The sequence below is a fragment of the Sphaeramia orbicularis genome, chromosome 4 (assembly GCF_902148855.1).
Source record: "Sphaeramia orbicularis chromosome 4, fSphaOr1.1, whole genome shotgun sequence".
NCBI classification, from domain to species: Eukaryota; Metazoa; Chordata; class Actinopteri; order Kurtiformes; family Apogonidae; genus Sphaeramia; species Sphaeramia orbicularis.
Window position 1 is genome coordinate 18,591,945 of NC_043960.1, and position 22,296 is coordinate 18,614,240.

Consider the following 22,296-nt stretch of genomic DNA (forward strand, 5'->3'; position numbering starts at 1 on the left):
TTCCCTGGAACACTTCCTCCGCTCCGTCCCTGCTTGTGGTCCCTGGATCCCAGAGCAGGAACCCCACCCCCTCCACCCCCCCCACCCTCTCTACCCCATCCCTCTTACCCACTCACCCTCACCCCCACCTCCTCTGCTGCTTATCCCTGGACGTCTGTGACTCTCACTCCACAGTTCCACAAACAGCCAGAGCTTGTCATTGACTGTGCAGAGGAGAACAGAGCATCAAGCATCAAGCAGCAGCAGCAGCAGCAGCAGCAGCAGGAGTTAAAAACCAGTGAAACCTGGACAGACGGACTCCATCACACCCATGAGAGACATGGGGGGAAAAGAGAAGAAGGTTTTGGTGATTGCAAATGTGGCCAACTACCAAGGGTAAGTCCTTTAACATCTGCTGATGCAAAAACACAGAAATATCTTTAATATTCGTATCAAAGACGTGCTCATTAGTCACGACAATTACTTTTGACCTACTTCTATAGACGAAGAAATGCAAAGCAGCGTTGAACTTTTATAATGACCATGTTCTGAATTCTAACACCTTTTTTCCCATGGTATCAGTTACATCCAGTGCAAGGTGTTACTTGTCAAGTTACTGGGCGCACTGATTGATCTATTCTACATGTAGTTGGAGCACAAACCTGACAAAAACTGTTGTGTTAACAGTCCTGTTTTGTTGCAAAGTCTCCGCACAAAGAACTAAAGTTTAGAGTCTGCATCTGTCAGGGTCACAACCTGTTTAATGACATAGATTTGCATTAAAAACTGGAGAAATATATCAACATATTTGTCCTTTTAAATGGCCAAATAGAAATATCTGACTGAGTATTCACAATCCAGTGGTAACCAAAGCATCTGTTTGATGTAAATAATGCAACTCTATTCGCTTCGGGCCTTGTCTGGGTCAAATGGAAAAGTACACTGAGTGGAAGTTCTACAGTTACACTCTTCTGCAGAGGTTGCTGAGTTGTTGTCAGTGTGAATGATGGCAGGGGCTGTGGTGGGCACAGAGTGTGCACAATGAGTGTGTGCCACGTGTATGTACAGTCCAAGTGTGTAATAGTTGCATATTTGTACACAAAACCCACTTGAATGATGTTGCAAGGTGTATTTTGTGAGAAATCTGAAGGGAATTATGATTATAATTGATGTAATGACTAATTCTGTGTGTGTATCAGCAGTGGAAGAACTTTTATTTATTTATTTAACCTTATTGATGCAACACTAGGAAAATACTCCGCTATAAGTACATGTTACACCAAGTAATGCAATGAATAAAAAGTAAAAATAGTCATTGTGCAGTAAAATGATCCCTGTCATTGTTTCTAAATATATATGACAGGGTTTATAAGTTTTACTGCTGTGGATGGATAAGGTTGAGTTTAAAAACAGTAACTATAAACTTTAATCCACAGAAATGCATCATGTTCTGGGTGATGATGTATGTTTGTATCATATTCTGGGAATGTGATGTATCGTTAAAACAATGTGAGGCCTGTTTTTAACTTTGTGGCACTGCATTTTCTATTTTTAAGTGTATCTTCAGCTAAAAAAAAGGATCTTTAGAAACTCAACCCAATACAATAACACCTCATCTTGATTTTAAATCAACATGTTTGTAGTCTCATAGCAGCAATTTGAAAGGTAACTAAAGCTGTGAAGGGGAGTAAAAAGTGCAGTATTGATGATAAAAATTTAAAGGTACATCAAATTTCTATTAAGTATGGTAGTCATTTACAATTATTTATTTACCTCGTACCATTTGTGTGTGCTCTATGCATCGCTTATTGCGTAATTTCAGGGTTGCCAGGTTTGATACCAGTCTGACCCCACTCAATGAGAACCCCTTTCATTAAACTGTTTAGCACAGCACACTCCAGAGAGCAGTGGTGATGATATCCCGATCATGACTTGGCTTTTGGCAGCGATGAAATTCGTGTGTGATCTGGTGGCTCTGAAAGAACAGAATGTTGAATTTAGATGTAGAAAAATAAACCTGTTGATCACTTGATATTATCGTGCGGGCAGTCAACATGTTAAATTCGATGCCTGTTAATCTGAAAAATGTTGAGAAACTTGAGTATCGTCTCTAATGATGGAGTGTGGGCAGCAAAGTATGTTCAGCATTTCATTTCATGGGCTAGTTTTCATCCGAATAGTGCGTCTAATTTGATCCAAGGCTTGAGCAGAGACGTTTTTTCTTTTTTTCTTCCTGTGTATTCTAAAGGACTTGAGTATGTCTCTGCTGCATCCTGAGAGGAAATTAAAGATAAATTTAGACTGTAATGTTCGGTACAATTCTATTCTCTTCTCCTTACACACTCAGAGACACCTCCCCCACATTCCTACGGTTTATAGGCTTTGATGGTTGTTTCCATGCAACTACTAAACCAGGACAGGAGAGGCCCCAAGGGAGAGATAGCACCCTGGGGTGAAGACTGTCCATATGAGCCCCCCCCCCCCCTCCCACCCCTCCTACTCATATCATATGGGTCTAGACCCTCTGTCCTGGGCTGGTACTTAAAAAAGGCCCCTAATCTGCCTTGTTGATGTTCCTCCACCACACTCATACATAACAAACACCAGCAGAGTTAGGCCTTGGATTACTTCAACACTTTCGTGCATGTGTGTATTGTACGCTTGCACATGTGCGTAAAACACACACGCAACAGACTCTGTGTCTCCCTCCGCCACTTCACGTTATCTTATCTGAGAGCAACTGCAATGCTCGTTTATCTGAGCGTAGACATGCAAAGCAGAGGCTGAGATAATTTGTGGATTTTAATTTGAGAATGTACCAAATGAAGTGTTGATTGGGAAGCGCTGGCCTGTTATTCTACACCATGACACTGCCTGACAAAGAAAGCGGCATCAGATAAAAATATAGAGGCAGATATAGGCAGCTTGCAGTTAAGTGGTTAGAGTGGAGACCGTGGAATACAATGCAGCAGTTTAGATTCTGAGCTCACTTTCTGCACGAGTTTCCTGTGTCTCCGATCAAATCAGGAACAAAATATAAGAAATTGTGGAAAGCATATACACTACAAACAAAAAATTAAGGATATTTTTAATTTTTAGTTGGGATTCTTGCACTGCACTTTCTATTTTTTTGTGTATGAACTGAATTGAAACATATTTTTTTTGTTTTATTTACAAATGGCAAAAATGACAAAAAATATCCTTAACTTTTTGTTTGTAGTGTACCTCAGGGTCCCAAAAATCTGCCCTAACTTGCAATATTTCTCAACTATCATGGTCATTTTCTCATATAAGTCATGCACATATCATGAGACCTCTTTCTTTCTGTCATTAAGCTGAAACTTTAAACAAGAATTATTGTCATTTTTTACTCATATTAACAAATTTGCCACCACACACAGTTTCTTCTAATTTAGGTTTGAGGTTTTTGGAATGAAATTATGGTTAATAAGCGCATGCAATCAGTTTGTTTGATCCACACTCTGATAAAAACAACAGAGAAAGACATCCTAGCAACTACACAACAGTCTTACTGACATGCGGTTTGCTTTAGAGATAGTTACCAACACAAGGGAGAGTCAGCGGTGTTTTATTGAAAAGAGCGCTAATCTGCTATTAAATAAAGAGCTCCAGTGTGTGAGCTAACTGCTAACCATGCCGTCTCATTTTCTATTTGTACATGTGTTAAATGCTCATGATAAAATGTGTAAATATGATAGCTTAGGAGCTGTAAGAAGGAAGCTTTGATGACTCTCAGCTTGTTGTTTCCACCTGTTTGTCTATGTGTTAAGCTTAAAAACAAGTGGCACAACAAGCACTAATGAATACCATCAAAGGTATTAATTGATGTAGTTTCCATATGTCTGAGTCTTCTATTAAGGTGACGATAGATGTCATTAAACTGAATTATTATTATTAACATAATGGTTTTTCACATTTTTTGAGGGAAATTCAGTGACTAAATAGTTCATATGAATTGACAACATAGATCATGGGTTTCAAACTCATTTTAGTTCAGCACAATGTGATTTCAAGGAGGCTAGATCAGTAAAATAATAGGCATAATAACTTTTACTTACATCATAATCCACATTTTTCACTTTGTGTGTGAAAAAAGTCAAATTACGTTATGAAAATATGAATGACCTCAACAACCATATACAACCTGGCATTTGTTCAGAAAAATAAGTGCAATATCAAGAATAGTATGTCTCAGCTTGTTATTAACACAACTTACGGATCACAGTGAATCTATTTTTTTGTTGGAATTGAACTCCTTTTTCTTAAGACATTTCAGGTTGTTCATATTTGTTCAGGATATTCACATTTTATCGTGTGTAGTTGTATAGTTTGTAAATGTAAATATTTTCATAATGCAATTTGACATCCTTGACTGTTATAGTATCTTCAGTGTAATTTTTCCATTTTGCAAATTCATCCTGCGGGCCAAATTGGAACCTTTGCCTGGCCTTTTTTGGCCCCCGGGTTGTATGTTTGACACCCCTGACAGATAGTCCAACTACAATTTTCAACCACATATATATTCACATTTTAGATCATATAGAATAGAATAGAATAGAATAGTTTTATGTTTCTGCATGTCCATGCAGTCACAGCATTAACAATGACAAATACAAACAAAAAACACTCCTTCAGTCTATTGTTGCAGTGCAAAAAGAAAACACAAATTAATTTAAATCAGATGTGTATTATAATCAATCCCCGATAAAAGCAATGCTGTGGGCAGCTGTGGCTCAGTCATCCAATGACCAAAGGGTTGGTGGTTCGAATCCTGGCTCTGACTGTCCACTTGTCAAAGTGTCCTTGGGTTAAATTGCTCCCAGTGTGGCCTGGCAGTGCCTTGCATGGTGGCAGCCGCCTACTGGTGTATGAGTGTGTGTGTGAATGGGTGAATGTGAGGCCTTGTAAAACGGCTTGGGCACCATGAAGGTGTAAAAAATGCGCTATATAAGTTCAGTCCATTTACCAATAAAAATAAGAATACGATTATTAGATCAGATTATTTGTCTTTTACTTACAATCTTTGGGGAAACTGCCCATTAACATCAGTGTTTAAGATTTAACTTGATTCAGAGGGGAGTAGAAAATGTAATATAAATGTTTAATTAGTAAATAATTATGCAAAAATTAAGAATGATTTTGTTTCTGTTACCTTAGCATGAATCATTTATATCTAAAGAGGGAAAAGGACTGCACCGTGTTTCTACAAAAGCCTCAAAATGAATGTTTTCTGTTTTCTGTCTTAAAATACATTAACATCTCGGACTACATTTGAGTGTGAGCTACAGTTAAAATTCCCTCTAAAAACCCAGAACCAATAAAATAAACATTGGGTGTAATGAGGGACTTATTTTATTGTGGCCACTGTAGGGGAGGGTGAGGGGAGGTGTTCCATCAGGTTCAGTATGAAACGTCACCACTAGACAACAGTATCTTATTGGAAAATGTATAAACCAAATTAATCTGTGTAGAAAACATCGTAGCTATAGGTGTGACAAATATACAAGCCTTATACTGATAAATAAAATATCAAATGTAAACACTTTTAACACATTGGCAGTAGAATAAGGCTCACATCATGAATTAAGACAGTATAATCAGTGAAGTGTTTTGTGAAATACTTAAAAATATTGATGTCAAGAATATGATTTGCACAAGGAAAAAAATCAACTTTTTCAGAATCGTTATTTATTTAAATCACACATTTCTTGCGAGTCTGATTAGTTCTATTAATGCAGTCGTCTTTTCTGTACTTTAGCGGACATAAAACTGAGTGACACAAAGGAGTGTTACATTGTCACCTGTTGCTACTGTCTTTCATAGCGTCTCTTTTTTGACACCCTCCATTGTCCGGAGCTTGTACGTTGTGCAATTAGCCTGTTAAAATAAACCCACAGCTATGTTCAGACTCTGATACTGTATTTGATCTCAGGTAGGAAAATAATTTTACAACATCAAACCATGCCGCCGTCGTCCCCTCCTGTTTGCATTTCTGCCATCATCAGCACTTACCATGTGTATTTTTATTCATTTAACCAAAACAGTCAGTCTGTATAAATAGATTTTGGTGTAGTTAATGCCTCTGGCTTGCTTAGGAAAGGTCTGTTTTGACAGCGATGTTTCCTCTCATCACTGTGCCGCTGTGGACCATTTGGCATTTTAGGGGGGATTTGAAAGATGCCGACCCTCCCTCTTTTTTCTCCTGCTCTTTACTCATCTAAACATACACTCATGGACTAACAAAGTTCCCCAGGGTCTTCATGATTCATTGCTACTTTAAGAGTTATGAGACACACGCAGGTCTTGCTATCGGTTACATAGACGGATTACGATGAAGAAGACAGATAGGAACCCCCCTGCTGTTTTATAGAAGGGATTACCACGGCCGCCAAGCAAAGCAAACGTACACAAACTACAGCATTACTTGGACAGTGACACACCGCCATACATGCACGCATACATTAAAACGCAGCCACATACCATACACAATACCCTTATGTAACTGGTGGTTAAAGCAACAACTGCGATGAGTCAAAGCGACTACAATGGAAAGCTATCTGTTCAGCTGTTTGCCTGGCAACAAGCATTGTGACAGCTCCTGCCCTGTAACGGTTTTTCACCAGTGGACGTTTTCCTTTTCTGGTGATGGCGTGCCCCTTGACCTCACCCTGTAGGAGGTAGCACCCAAAATAAAGCCAGGAAAGGGTGCGTGACCCAGGGTCAGACAGTCACCGAGGAACACAGAGGGTCTCTAGGACCGTGAGATGGAGATGGAGCTGGTGATCGGTCGCGGTTTCTTGAAAGGCGTTCCTTAAAAACACTAGCCTGGATGTTCTGTAAAAGTATAAAAAACAGTAATTTGTCACTGGTCATATTTACTGATATTAACCCTTTAAACCAGGGGTCTCAAACTTATTTTCTTTCAGGGGCCACGTTCAGCTCAATTTGATCTCAAGTGGGCTGGACCAGTAAAATACTAGCATAATAACCTATAAATAATGACGACTCCAATTTTTTGTCTTTGTTATTAAATTCTGAAAATAATTACTTTTATGAACTATCCAAACAAAAAAGATGTGAATAACCTGAAAAAACTGAAATTTCTTAAGAAAAATAAGTGCAATTTTAACAATATTAAGCCTCAACTTATCATTTCTACATGTGGATTATGGATCGGATCTACAAAGACACTAAACACTTAGTAACAGGCAGAAAATTGTTAAAATTGCACTCAATTTTCTTCAGACATTTCAGGTTGTTCATATTTGTTCAGGTTATTCACATTTTATTGTTACAGGATATAGTTTGTAAATGTAAATATTTTCATAATTTAATGTTATTTTTACACTAAAACAAAGACAAAAATTTGAAGTGGTCATTATTTATAGACATAGTGTAATATTATTTGTCACATCAAACTGAGAAGAAAATATGGAGTCATTATTTTTGTAGGTTATTCTGCTGTTATTATTTTACTGCAGATCATACTGGTCTGTATGTGGAACCTGAACTAAAATGAGTTCGACAACCTTGATTGTGGAATTTTTGCATTTTGCAGAATCGTTCCAGGGGCTGCATTGGAACCTTTGGCGGGCTGCATGTTTGAGACCCCTGCTTTAAATCCTAAGCCTAAAATGGTCTGCCTGGACTTTTTTCTTATTTTGACTAAGACAAGATGGAGATAAGATAGGCCTTTATTTGTCCCACAAGAGGAAATTCCAGACAAACTAAAGGGTTATAAAAAAAAAAATTCATGTGAAGGAATGCTTCTAGGACCCAAAAAGAGTTTGTTCGAGGTGCTCTTTGGAAAAAGGGATTTATAAAGTAGATACCAAACTGGAAGAAAAACTCCAAGGCACTCTCTTTAAACATTAAAATGCCTTTCTTACCATGGCATGGGCATATCTACACCTAAAAAGCACTTCTACGCGTTTCGGCTTCAAGCCTTCATCAGGAAGTCAACCAGGGGCCTGGAAGGAGAACTGCTGGTTCCTATATAGTGGGACCTGACCAATAGGAACTTGCCAACTGGGAATAAAGATAATGGCCAGCAGAGGGTGTCCACATGTAAAACGGCCAGCAGATGCGTTAAAGCAGGGGTGTCAGACTCAGATCCTCAAGGGCCGGTATCCTGCATGTTTTAGATGTTTCCCTCTTCCAACACACCTGATTCAAATGGTGAGCCTATCATTCAACTCTGCAAAAGCTTGATAACGACCATCAGGTGTGCTGGAAGAGGGAAACATCTAAAACATGCAGGATACCGGCCCTCGAGGACCGGAGTTTGACACCTGTGGGTTAAAGGGTTATGCTGTGAGGGAGTCCATTTGCCCATTTTTCCAGAGCACTTTTTTTCCCAGATCTTTCAAAATCTAGCAGTCATTTACAATTTACTGCATTTTATAATACTGCTAAAACAGCTTCTTCCCCAGCTTCTAGTACAGGCATGAGTGAAATTGCCGCAACGCGCCAGTAAAACCTATGAAACGCAACGTCTCACGTTTCAGAAACCGCTAGAATTTTTCCAATTGCTCAAACAGTGAAAGAGTTACAGCCATCCAAACTGCATATGCACAGGGTGTGTCAGCGATGACACATCAGGTTTTAAAGAGTTAAAATGCAAATACAGCTCACAGGGAAAAATGTTGACTCTGCACATTTCTGTAAACTACTGATACATGCAATCTCAGCATAATAAGAAGTGATACTTTCCCCAACAGAGCAGGAGGTAGTTGCAGTGGATAAACAGGACAAAACCCAAGACTTTGCCATCAGAGATCAGAGTCTGATATAAGTTTTTAGATTTAGTATTTTTAGTTTTTAGTATAAAAGCTATTTGGTTTACATGTTACCTTAGAGTTGCTGTATTAAACCTGTATGTTTTTAGGTTTAAGCAATAAAAGCTAGCGTTTTGGTTGTTAAAAATGTGGTTTAGCATAAATATGACAAACTACAGTGTGAGGGAGTCTTTAATCTGACTTTTTAAGTCCTAATAATCACTTAACTACTATCAGTGTCAAAGTCCTACTATTCTTACTACTAAAAAAATCACTACATACTCATCGTTACCCATAAAGTTGGAATAAAGTATTTTTACCTCTTCTCATAAAATGATTGATAGATAGTGTAACTGGTCAAAGCTGAATACTGATGTGTACAAATAGGAATATAAAGAGGAATGTGTCTGAAAACAAAATTATTCCAACTCTTTGGGTAACAGTTTAGATATAAGTGCAGAATATAATTGTATTATTTTCAGTTGGTAAATAAACATCAATGACATGCTCAGATAGGGACCATTGTCCATTAAATTATTGATGTTTTTCACTGACAGCACAAGGAGAAATAGTGAAAATCTTTGTGAAAATTTTGTTTCCAGTTGAAGAGTTGCATCAAGTTTTTTTCCCCATTAAACTTGAAATAGCACTGGGAAGGATACTTAGAAAACCGACGCATTACAGATATAAAATCTTTGCCAAAATGCCATATAATAGTATAATACAGTGTGCAACATTTATTTTAACTTTTTTTTTGTTTTACATTTATGATTACTTTCTGTTAATTATTTTCTTTTAAATTGTATCATTCAGTGGGTAAATCAAGCTAATTTGACATTTATTTTGACATTTGATATTTAGATTTTAAAGCACAATCGCCAAAATAATGTATGTTGATCAGAAACACACAGACTGCAGTAAAAGGAAAATGTTCTACACATAGATTTTGCCAAAAATAATACTTTCATATTCAACCCCTTTATAATCACAAACATTTTGACAGGTAACAGTATTTTAGTTGTATATTTGACTCTAATTATCTACAACAGATTATGATTTCTTAATTTTTTGTATTTCTAAGCACATTAAATGTATCTAGCGGATGAGAAAAACTATTTTATGAATGTCTGTGTCCGTGTCTATGTTTTAAAGGAAAATCTTAATTGGTGGGTGAATCAACTTCAGATAAAGGCTCAGATTATTTTTTTTTACCATTTTATATTTCATTCATGACGTACATACATTGAGTAAAACAGATTTGGTTCCTGTGTTCTAAAACCAAAAAGGTTGTCAGACAGATGATGCCTCTGCAGACTGAACTTATCACAAAGGATTAAAACATCAAATTGAAGAATCTAAAGTTCTGACAACTGTAAGTAAATCTGCAAATGTAAAAGGACCAATGTAAGAAGCAGTAACAGGTGTTTCTCTGGCTACTCTTAAGGGTTTAGCCCTGAAACTGAAATCCTACCCCGAGAAAACCCCTGATGCTAAAGAACAGCCTTGGCTGTTACATACACTGTGCATCATGCCCTGGGCTGAAACTACAGGCACTCTCTGACCTCTGTAATTGTAAAGTAAAGACAGGACATTTTACACTCCAGAAGTATAAATATCCCCAGTGATCTTCTGTGACTCCCCCAGAGGCTCAACAGGTAGAGCGCAGCAGAAAGCCAGCTGTCGCCATCAGGCGTCAGGATGGATTTCTCCACCACATCATCACTCATCCTCTGTGAATCTGAGATAGTTCCCACTGGAGGACGGCGTCAAAGCACATGGAAAACACTGCTGCATCAACAGACCACACACAAACACCAGTTTACCTGTTACACAACTGTTCTCTTACTATGTAAACAATATGATAATCTAATGTATGTAACATATGATAAAAGTAGTTGAAGAAGAAAATTAATGTGTTGTTATATGCATCTATCAACCACTCAAGTTGTAATTTACGTCCATGTTTGAACTGACTCATGATAGTGAAGACTTCGGAGAGATTTAACAAAATGCATCAAGTGTATTTTCCAGGGCTTGTATGATTCCAATGAATCAGTAGAAACAAGCTGGCTTCACTTGACTCATAAAGACTTAAAAAAAAAACACTGACAACCAAAACCATACTGATGTGAAATGTTTAATACCTGTTGATCCATTAATCCTATCAATACATGTAAATAATTGGTGTAAAATACAGTTTGTCGTCTTTTCATGGTCATCAGATATGATCCATTTGGATGTTCAGAGGCTCTGCAGTTACTGTGGAAACACCAGTAAAACCCATGGAGTTTAATCAATGACAGTGAAATGGGGACACTTGGTTTATGTTCAGTTATTCATATCTTTGCTGAAAAAGTCACTTTTTCTTGGGTTTTCTCTGTTTTTGATGTAATAACCCTCAACTTTACTCTGAGCTTTTATGAATATCTACATGATTAGTGAATTAAATATAGGAAAATACTAAAATTTTTAAAAATACTAAATTTTTAAAAAAAATTAAGAAAGCAGAGGGTAATATTATAATAAATGGTGATAAATCACTTAAGAAAAGTTAAATATAGAGGGAAAAAAATATTTTGGAACTGCCACATAAGTAGCGCTGGGTCTGTATGGGTTAAGATAATCTATAATATCTAAAGTAGTGGAAGAAGCACTCTTAAGACACACTTAAAATTGTAATGTTGTATCTCAAATATTATCTTGACATATCAGGATTTTATGGAATAAAAAGCTGAGCTTCAGCTAAACAATTTTTGACAAACTAATAAATATAAAAATAGTTTGAAGTAATGGAAGTATACAGCAGTGGAAAAAAGTTTTTGGACATCTTTCAAATTTTACACAATCTCAAACATTATCATGAAATATTTGCAATTCCAAAGGTGTTGTTGCATCAGATTTATTGTTATCAAGAACAAAATAACAAAAGCACATTTTTGACAGTTTTGACATGTCATGTCCTGGATGTGTTTCATTATCTTGGTGAAACATCTAGTTTTGATCACCATGGAGCAGACTACATGCAGAATGGAGCATGTGGATTTGGAGAATGGAACAAGTTCAATGACTTAAGAGTTTTAATGCAATATACCACAAATGCATGGGGTGTCCAAAAACTTTTTTCCACCACTGTACAATGCATTTGAAGCTGCGTCAGTTGTATGACATGGTATAAAATGTACTTCCTGTCATCTAACTGAGTCTGCAAAGAAGATGGGTGTGTTGTTTGGATGATCAAATGTCAAAGAGATGAAAAATGGACTCAAAGCACACATCTCAGGATCGAGATCAAAAGCAGATTTAATAAAAAGCTGAGGTGCAAGTCTGTAGTCCAGAATCTGTAATCAGACGCAAGACACAGGTGAAATACATGAGGGCGAGGACAGGTAATCAGACAGGAGGGACGACTGGGGAGACAGGACCTGAGAGAAAACAAAGAACCATTAACACAAAAGCATGAGACCAGGACAAAATGTGCAGACGTGACAGGAAGGTAATACAGAAAGTCACTTGGAAGAGATACTGTATGTGTTGGCAGATCTCACAAGAGTGTCTTACTTTTCTTCTTAATTGTCTTTGATGGAAATGACCTTTTTGTTTAGTGTCACATCCTTGGGGAAATACAGCCTGTGAAAAATGAGTCGGACACACACAGGGTTAAAGAGTCATTATCGGTGTTCATGTTCACCTGTTGTTTCTTAAAATATGGGGCAGTGGCAAAACTCACATGACGCACACACACACATATAGGAACATATCTGAACTATTTCTGGTCGACAGATAAATACACAAGAAAAAGCTATATTTGTAATGAAAGTGCATTACAATACAAAAAACACACATCTAAAGCATACATATTAAATAAAGATAAGTTTTGTTTTTTGTTTTTTTTTTTTTCATTCTTGAGAGTTCGGAACAGAGTGGGTTATAGTACTCCAAGCAGGAGAATGTATAAATATGGAGTATGATTTGCAGCTCCTGGGATGAGAGTAATGTTTATTTTATAATTTATCATGAGCAAAGATTGTGTTTTTGCCGAATATTATGATTTCAGTTTAAACTTGACTCATTTGTGTGAAATTTTGGCATCATCTTAAGGATTTTTACAATAGACATATGGCTAAAAAGATAATCACAGTTTAGCTGACTTACTTTCATTATATATGTTTCCAAAAATGCTAAAATTCAAGGATATCCAACGTTTTATTCACTGTTGCTGTTATATGCATCCAAAATACTTACTATTATTATTTGTGGCTATGTCTTTAGTCTAAAATTACATAATATGAAGGTATTTAAAAAACAAAACAAATGTGAATAAAACTGACACATTAATGCATTTTAAATGTAGATTTTCATTGGTAGTGGTGGCAAAAACAATAACTCCCATGATCCCACACTACATAAGTTATCTGCTTCTATGTCTTTTGTTATCGCTGTATTTGAAAGACATTTGCTCTGACATAGTAAAGTATATTGTGTTTTTTGTGTAAATATATTATGTTAGACATTAAATTTGCATATTCAAAAGAGATGGTCCGTTTTATCCATATTCCACTGCCTTTGCGTAGATTATTTGTGATTAAATATTTTCGAGGGATGCAGGCTGATGATGGCTTTTGCATGTGCAGGTCAGATAAGAAGACTCTGTGTAATGAATCTGGAAGGAAGAATGGAAGACTGTCCTCATCAGTGGTACCGCCGCCAATACCCATGTCCCCCATTGTTGAGAAGATGGAGGGACTGAAGGCCATCCGTAACCGCAGCAACAGCCTCCGTTTGGGTCGACTGGCGTTCTACCGACACCTGGAGAAGGTGGAGACCATGCGCTGCTTCTGGGAGCTTAAACATGTGGAGCTGGAAGGAGGCAACCAGCAGGTAACACAGACTATACAAAACCATCACTTTTCAACAACAAAATGAGACACTTATTCACAGTCAACAAGAGTGATGTGTCAAAGGAGAAAAGAAAAAGCACTGGGCATATTTTCAGCTTAATTTCTTGGCCAAAGGTCTTTAGAGCAGAATGTGTCGCACCTGTCGCATTTTATGAGATGCACAATCAACAGTGAGGGCAAAGGGAAGCAATAAGAGAGACAAAATAAGACACGGCTCAGTCTATTCCAGTTCTGGGCACCTGTTAGCAGATACAACATGTCCTGACAAGATAAACTGAACATGTTCACTAGAGGGAGCTGCAGGTCCGCTACTGTTTGTGAACCTCTTCAACCCATTTACTCACATAAACCAGAACACAAACATATATACATGCACATCCAGTGGTGCAATGTACTGAAGTACCTTTGGTCAAGTACTGTAATTAAGGGCTTTGTACTATTACTCTACTACATCCAATAATAATAATAATAATAATAATAATAATAATAATAGAAAAAGAGACTATATTGCATCATAGAAATAGAGATAGTATATAAAGTAGTTCAAATGAGCTCATCCTTAAACATACAGCAGTAAAATGCAACATTAATGTTAATTCAGCACTAATAGAATTCAAAAGCATCAAATATAACAACAAAACACTAACAGGGACCATTTTTACTGCACAATGATGACTGAATTACCAAACACAGGCCTACATTTTGTGGATAGTACATATAGTTATATGGCATATGCCAGGTTTTCCATGCATACCTGTTAATTGTATCAGTATGTACAGTTTAGACTGTGGGTGTCAAACATATAAGATATGTTTATGTTTATGTTTATGTTTATGCATTTGGCAGACGCTTTTTTCCAAAGCGACTTACAGGGGAAAACCAATCCAATCACTCAATCAATCAAATTTTTTTTATGTAGCGCCAGATTGCAACAAAAAAGTTATCTCATGACACTTTATATATAGAGTTGGTCAAAACCAGACTCTAAGCCAATTTACAGAAACCCAACAGAATCCTCCAGGAGCAAACACTTGTGACTGGTGACAGTGGCGAGGAAAAACTTCCCTTTAACAGCAGAAACCTGGAGCAGACCCAGACTCCTGGAGGATGGCTGTCTGCCTTGACCAGTTGGGGTTAAAGAGAGAGGGTACAGAAAGAGAGAAAGAGAGAGCAATAGAGATAGAGACTGGGGGAGAGGGGGAGAAGGGGGGAGTAGGGGAAGATGCATGGAGGCAGTTGAGGATAAGAGAGTGATGATGATGAGGGCAGGAGAGAGGCAGGACCACTGCAGCAGGTCCAGAGATAATCCTGGGAAAATCTGTGATAATCCTGGGAAAAACTTTATTAAAATATTTAAAGTGGAATGTCTGGCAGTGCTAGGACAGGAGGTGCTCTCGGAAGAGCTGGGTCTTCAGGGGCTTCTTGAAGATAGGCAGGGATGCCTCTGTTCTCGTAGTACTCAGTAGAGTGTTCCACCAACGTGGAACGACCCATGAAAAGAGCCTGGATTGTCTTGTACAAGGTCTGGGGACCATCAGACAATGTTCCTCAGATGAGCGGAGTGGTCGTGGGGTAACATAAGCTTTTATCAGTGCACCTAAGTAGGTAGGAGCAGACCCACTGAGAATTTTGTAGGCTAGATATCAAAACCGGCCAGCTAAAGGTTAAAATCTGGTTCAAAATTTGAGAAATTAAACTAATTTTAGTTCCAAACTACAAAACTTTAACAATATTATGCCTGTTATTAAATGCCTTGTGCATTTGTAGATCCACTACAATCTATAATGCACATATTTGAATAAATTAAGGCATTATATTGTTGAAATTGCACTTATTTTTTGTAGGAAATTTAAGGTTGTGTTCATTATTTGTGAAAGGAAAGTTTATATATGTTAACATTTTCATAATTTAATTAAACTTTTTTTGCACTAAAACAAAGAGAGAAGTTTGGATTTGTCATCATTTGTAGGTTATTAAACTGTTATTTTACTGGTCTGACCACCTTGAGATCAGATTGGGCTGTATGTGGCCCCTGAACTAAAATGAGTTTGACACTCCTGGTTTAGAGCAGTTATTGCCACAATTAGATACATATGCATCTAGTTGCCACAAGGTGGCAGTCATGGGTAGGTTGAGCTGATTTAGTTGAAAACACAATCAGCTGATCTCATTTTACTCAGTAACTCATACCCATATTATCCATTACATGACTGAAATTGCTGATGTAACACCAATGTTGTAATTAAACACTCAGATATGAATGACATGAACATAAGCCTTGACATGCACACCAACAATTTACCCATAAAGACCCAGTGGTACTTTTGTGGCAGTTCCCAAATAAATTTTTCTCTTCATTTAACCTTTTCCTAAATGAGTTATCACCCTTTATTGTAATATTATCCTCTTACGTTTGAGGTTTTGTTTTTTTTTTTTTGCTTTTTTTTATAAAACATGTATTTTCCTATAATTCACTCCTTATGTAGATGGTCATTAAAGCTCAGAGTAAATTCAAAGGTTATTATATCAAAAGAGAGAAAACTGAAGAAAAAGAGACTTTTTTAGTAAAATCGATCATTAACTGAACATAAAACAAGTGTCTCCATCCACTGTCATTTATCAAACGTTGTGGGTTTTACTGGTGAATCAGTGTTGTAGAAGACGTGTTTCCATGTTCACTACGGAGCATCTGAACGTCCAAATGGGTCATATCTGATGACCATGAAAAGATGACAACCTGCATGTTACACCAAAAATTTACATGCAGATTAGTGGATCAAAAGGTATTAAACATTTTAAATCAGTAGCTGGTTCTGGTCGCCAGTGGTTGTTTGGGTCTTTATGGGTTAATGATTGGTTTATAATGTAAATATATATATTCCCAAATGACATATTTTTCTCTGTATCAAGAAAAATAGTGTAAAATTTGCAGCTGATAGGCTTATGAAATTCCTCATCAAGAAGTCACTTTTTATGGTGCAGTTCACAATTTTGATTTATTTTTATTACCTCCGCCAAGGAGGTTATGCTTTTGCCAGGGTTTGTTTGTTTGTCTGTTTGTTTGTTTGTTTGTCTGTCCGTTAGTGTGCAACATAACTCAAAAAGTTATGGACAGATTTGGATGAAATTTTCAGGGTTTGTTGGAAACGGGATAAGGAAGAAATGATTAAATTTTGGTGGTGATCGGGGGTGGGGGGGCCCACGGGGGGGGCACTGATCAGCCTTGGCGGAGGTCTGCGCTCTCCGAGTGCTTCTAGTTTTTATTATTATTATTATTGTTATTATTATTATTGTTATTATTATTACCTCCGCCAAGGAGGTTATGTTTTTGCCAGCATTGGTTTGTTTGTCTGTTTGTTTGTTTGTCTGTCTGTCTATCCGTGTGCAAGATAAATCAAAAAGTTATGGACGGATTTGGATGAAAATTTCAGGAAATGTTGATACTGGCACAAGGAACAAATGATGAAATTTTGGTGGTGATCAGGGGTGGGAGGGTGGGCGCACTGATCTGCCTTGGTGGAGGTCTGTGCTCTCCGAGTGCTTTTCTACTTATTATTATTATTATTATCATCATCATCATCATCATCATCATCATCATCATCATCATTATTATTATTATTATTATTATTATTATTATTATTATTATTATTATATCACATTTAAAGTTACACTAGTATCTGGTGTGACAGGTTTTACATGGAGGGTAAATGTCTGGAGATAAGCCCAGACAAATCAGTGCTTAGCTCTCCACTGACCACTGGGCGGTGTTCCTCTAGTTAAAGACAGGGTCTCAGTGTAATTTAAGATCTTCACTCTGTCACAGCTCCCAGTGAACAAGCCTCTCACCTTCCTCTGTCACTAAACTCTGGCCTCAGCTGCACCTCTGCTCATGTTATTTAATCTGTTTGATTCTGTACTTTGCGCTATCCTTGGTCTGAGTAAACTGTTTAACTTTGAAATCATAAATATAAAGTCACCAGTGGTTTCATTACTAACAGTAACAGTAAACGCTGTCCCAGAACTGTATGCAGAGGTTCTCCTCAGATTCCCACCGAGGAATATTTTTCCTCACAGGGGTCCTGTTCTGTAACCCTGTGACCCTTGAACCCCCTCCCAGCTGTTGCTGTTTGTTAAATAAAGCTTCCGTCAGATACAGGTGCTTAGAACAATTTTGAACGGTTACATCTAAACTACAGATGACTTAACTAAGAACATTCACAACAAATTGTCAAATGCTGTCATTCCAATGGTCCATAAATATGTCCACATATGTGTCTGACATAAAAACAGTATAGATATCTGTCTCATCTTATAATCTCCAAGGCACCAAGGTCAGTAAAAGTCCCTCATACTGTAAACCGACATGTTCAGCAGGACTCTGGGAGGATCTGATCTGCCTGTCCGCGGTGCACACATTCCACTATTCAGTATAAATCATCAGCTCCATTCAGACAGATGGACATCATACACACACAGTCAGTCACCGTCTATAAAAGTACCACTGAGGACACACTGCAGTCCTGTGCTACAACACTAACAATCTGTAAACATAAATAGAAGGAGGGCGGTTTAAATAAAAAGGAGCGTGCACACTCCCCTGCAACGCAGAGCCAGACGACCACATTTGCACATTTGTCACCTGTGCAGAATGTAGAAACAGAAAAGACAAATTTAGCAGTGCCAGAGGCAGGATTGTTTTTTGTTGTTCCTACAACTGTCTGAGACACATGTTGCAGTGGTATGCTTATTTTAGATTCACATCATATTTGAGTTTACCCAGCTGATTAAAATAATTCAAATAAGATGTTAAAAGATAACGAACATTAAAAATATTCTAGCCTACAGTCTATGTATTTTGTAAATATAGTCTATAGTCTACAGTATGTGTGCGTAAGGCTTTATTTTTACAATACGACTGTAATTTGGTGGGTCAGAGCCAACATTGATGTAGAAGGATGACATACAACCCAAAAATAACTGCATGACTGATTCAAATGCAAACCTAATTATTACATATTAATACATTTATATTATTATATAGTAATAATTTTATAAAAGAATGTATCTGAGATGCTTTACAATGATATCCATTAAGTGCTAGAACTCTTTGCCAATTACATTCCTTTCCAGATGTTGCTGAATAAGAGTAATGTATGCAGAATGTCTTCTGTATACTGACCAAAGAGAGGCTGACAGTATGGAAGATGGAATTCACTGAATGTTGTTTGATAAGAATGAATACTAAATGAAAAGGTGTGTAGAAGCCAATAATGTAATAACAACTGATAATGTAATAACGGCAGATAATGTAATAAATTTGCCATTTTTAAAATGTAATAGGCCAATAACGTAATATCTGGCCAATAACGTAGTAAAAGTCCTGAACCGATAACGTAATAGCTTTTGGCCAATAACATTATAACTTATTACATTATTGGCTCAGTTATTACATTTGCAAAGAATTTTTTTTTTTTTTTACCATGCCAATAATGTAATATCCTGCCAATAAGTTATAACATTATTGGCCAAAAGTTATTACGTTATTGGTTCAAGACTTTTATTATGTTGTTGGCCAGATATTATGTTATTGGCTTATTACATTTTAAAACCAGCAAATTTATTACGTCATTGGCCGTTGTTACGTTATCGGCTGTTATTACATTATTGGCTTCTACAAGGTCCTGGAAGGATCAGGTCAAGGAAGTCCTGTGGTGCACATATCTATACATGAATGTATGTCTGTGTTAAAAATGTATTCCGTCTGCTTTTGAGGTATATGGCTGGCCACAGTGACTCCCTAACAGATATACTTAGGCGTATGCATGCGCAAAGTGCTGTGTCCAAAGTTAAAGGATACCACAAGGGTCTCACTAACATGCCAGCAGTAGCAGCAGCAGAAAGCATCTGATTCTGCGTACAGCAACGACACCCTGAACTCAACACCACCTGTCCCACTCTCGTCTCAGAGACGGCATGTTCTCTCCTTTTAGATCCCACTTCGGGAAGCAGGGAGGACACCGGCTGGAGAGTGAATGGGTGGCTTGGTGGGTGGTTTTGACAGCATAGAGCCCCTGAATTACGCAGCGTTTGTAGTGAGTTGAGCAATCTAAACACACATATGGGAGCTCAACTCAGCGCCTGTTGTCGTCTCCATTGATGTCAACAACTTGTTGCACACCACCTGAGACTCTGGCTTTGGCACAGGTGGCAGAGAGACTGGGATAAAACAAAAGCCTGTGCACCTGAACGACAGGACAGGAAGAGGAAGGTGTCCATCATGGAGAACCTCCTAAAGGATAAAGATGTTTGGATATTAGGCAGTGTGTGTCTGGTTGCCACCTTCCTGTGGCGGCGGCTGTGGAAATTATTTTCCGCCAAGAGGAGCAGAAGGACCACAGTGTCTACAGACACAGAGGTAAAAGAAAAAGAAATCAGAATGGGGTCAGAGCAATGGAATAAATGTGAATCTGGGTTTTTTTATGTCAGTGATGAGCTGAATTGTTAAATGCTAAATCAACAAAGCTCTGCTCACTGAGTTTATTGTGGATGGTGACAAGCTGCAGGTGCACAAGGACCGGAAGTGAATAAAAGCCATCACATAACCTCCCTCAGATATTTTCTGTCCTTGTCATTGATCAGATGTTAACACAGCTGTGATTGCCCTGCATGCCAGTGAAACAAAGTATTAAAAAAGTATTTGCTCATGTGTGCCTGTGTGTGAATAAAGCCACAAAACAATGAATCAGTCTGAAACTTGGAGCATATATTGACTGACTGATTATCTAGATGTCATTATATTTTGATGCAACTAACTTCAGAATAAACAAAACAGCATGCAAAACCAGATTTGCCCATTATAAGGGGTGTTTTTCTTCTGCAAACAAAGTGCATCCTCCACCCAAATGCAGGTCATTATCAGTGTTTGTTATCTCCTTCAATGATTCTGATTTGAAGCCTGATCAGTTAGACTCTGTAAAATCCTACTAACACATGTCTGTCAATTTTGTTAACTGGGTTTTAGTGCAGTTATGGATTTATAGGAATGTACTACCATGGGAGTGATGGGCATTTAAATACTGCACTTATTTGATTATTATTACATTCAACTATATGCTATAAGTTACCAGAGTAAGAAGTTGTTAAAAAAATATGATGGTATGAAAATGAATCCATATTAAATGTTAAAATACAAAATAATAATGTTTTAACTCAGAAATAGTTCAGAAATCAACATTTAATATAATAAACCTGATTTTCATGCATCTTCTCATGCTCTCAACCTGTCTTTGACATCACTGTGGAAAGAATTTGCTTCTTTCCTATTAAAAATGAAACTCATTCCTTGTTAAAACCAGTCATGCAGATATAATTCACATTTTGCATAGGTGTCATAATTCACTAAGTTTTCCCCCTGATTTTTTGGTTTATATGATCTCAACATTTCTGAACAAACAGTTAGTTCCTTATTAATATTTATAGCTGCATCTCATATTGATTTTTTCATTTTTTGACTGCTAATTGCAAGAAAAATGGGTTAGATTTAGTAGTACCAGGGTGTCCCATAAGTCTCCATACATAGGAAAAATAAACGTTTCTTGACATAAACCATTTTTATTTATAGAATATGCTCTATATGACTGCCATTTTGTCGGGAACACATTTCAATGCGTGTCTGCTGAAGAACTATAAAGAAGAAATATAAAGAAATACATGTTAGAGCCATATATGTATGGAATGTATTATGTCTCCTATGTATGGAGACTTATGGGACACCCTGTAGATATCTGTGCATGATTTAAAACATATTTGCACAAATGTGATTCAAAATGACTCAGAATGTATTGACTTGTATATGCAAGGAACCACAACTTTTTCATAACCCTATCCAATGTTTGACATGAAAATTAAAAACCTACAGCCTAGTCAAGATAGGATATGTACTGTATCTGGAGGCAAAGTCCATGATTCTGTATAACCAGCATTCAGACCAATGGCCTCATTTCTGTTGAGGATGAACGAACAAGCAGTGGATCAATCAATAACAAAATGAAATTTAAAATATGGCGACCGGGATGGTGCTGAAACATCTATTATGAGAATGCTGGACAGTTTAATGAAAATACACTGAACATGTTATTAAATCTAACTGTCATTATTGTCAAGATCAGTTCTGTTATTTTCAGGCAGTAAAATAGAAGGAGAAAGAGAACTTCTTTACAATGCTTTACATAACAGTTGTGATGAGGTGCTTTCTGAAGGGATATAGAAGGAAGTGTATATTAATTGACTGAATACTCATGTCTGGTGTTACCTGTTGGACATCTAGTTCAACCTCAGGAGTTAGTGGATTTAGTCATGTTCACCTTGATAAACTAAAAACCCTAATCAGGCCTATGTGTAACCAGTAGAACTGCTCTAAAAATGACCTGAGTGGCAGCTGTCAGTGCCTTTACAGCTCATGGGTTAAAGCGTTGAAGTGTGCTGAACATGCTCCTTTGACGAATCAATGAAACAACCTTTGGCCGGCAAAGCTGTATTTCATTCTTCTGGTGCTGATGTGTGAGCACATGTCAGTCAGTGGAAAAGATAACGTCAACCTCCAACATGTGTCACACACACAC

At 37.4% G+C, this 22,296-nt stretch overlaps 1 protein-coding gene across 1 annotated transcript in view; it reads left to right on the top strand.

Moving 5' to 3' along the window:
* Positions 1-204: 204 nt before the first annotated feature.
* mylk4b (myosin light chain kinase family, member 4b) overlaps positions 205-22,296 on the top strand; it is a 61,950-nt gene continuing 39,858 nt past the window's right edge. Inside the window, exons 1-2 of the mRNA XM_030131466.1 lie at positions 205-375; positions 13,409-13,655. Coding sequence (XP_029987326.1) covers positions 311-375; positions 13,409-13,655 — 312 coding nt within the window. The 5' untranslated portion in view covers positions 205-310. The remainder of the gene's footprint in view (positions 376-13,408; positions 13,656-22,296) is intronic.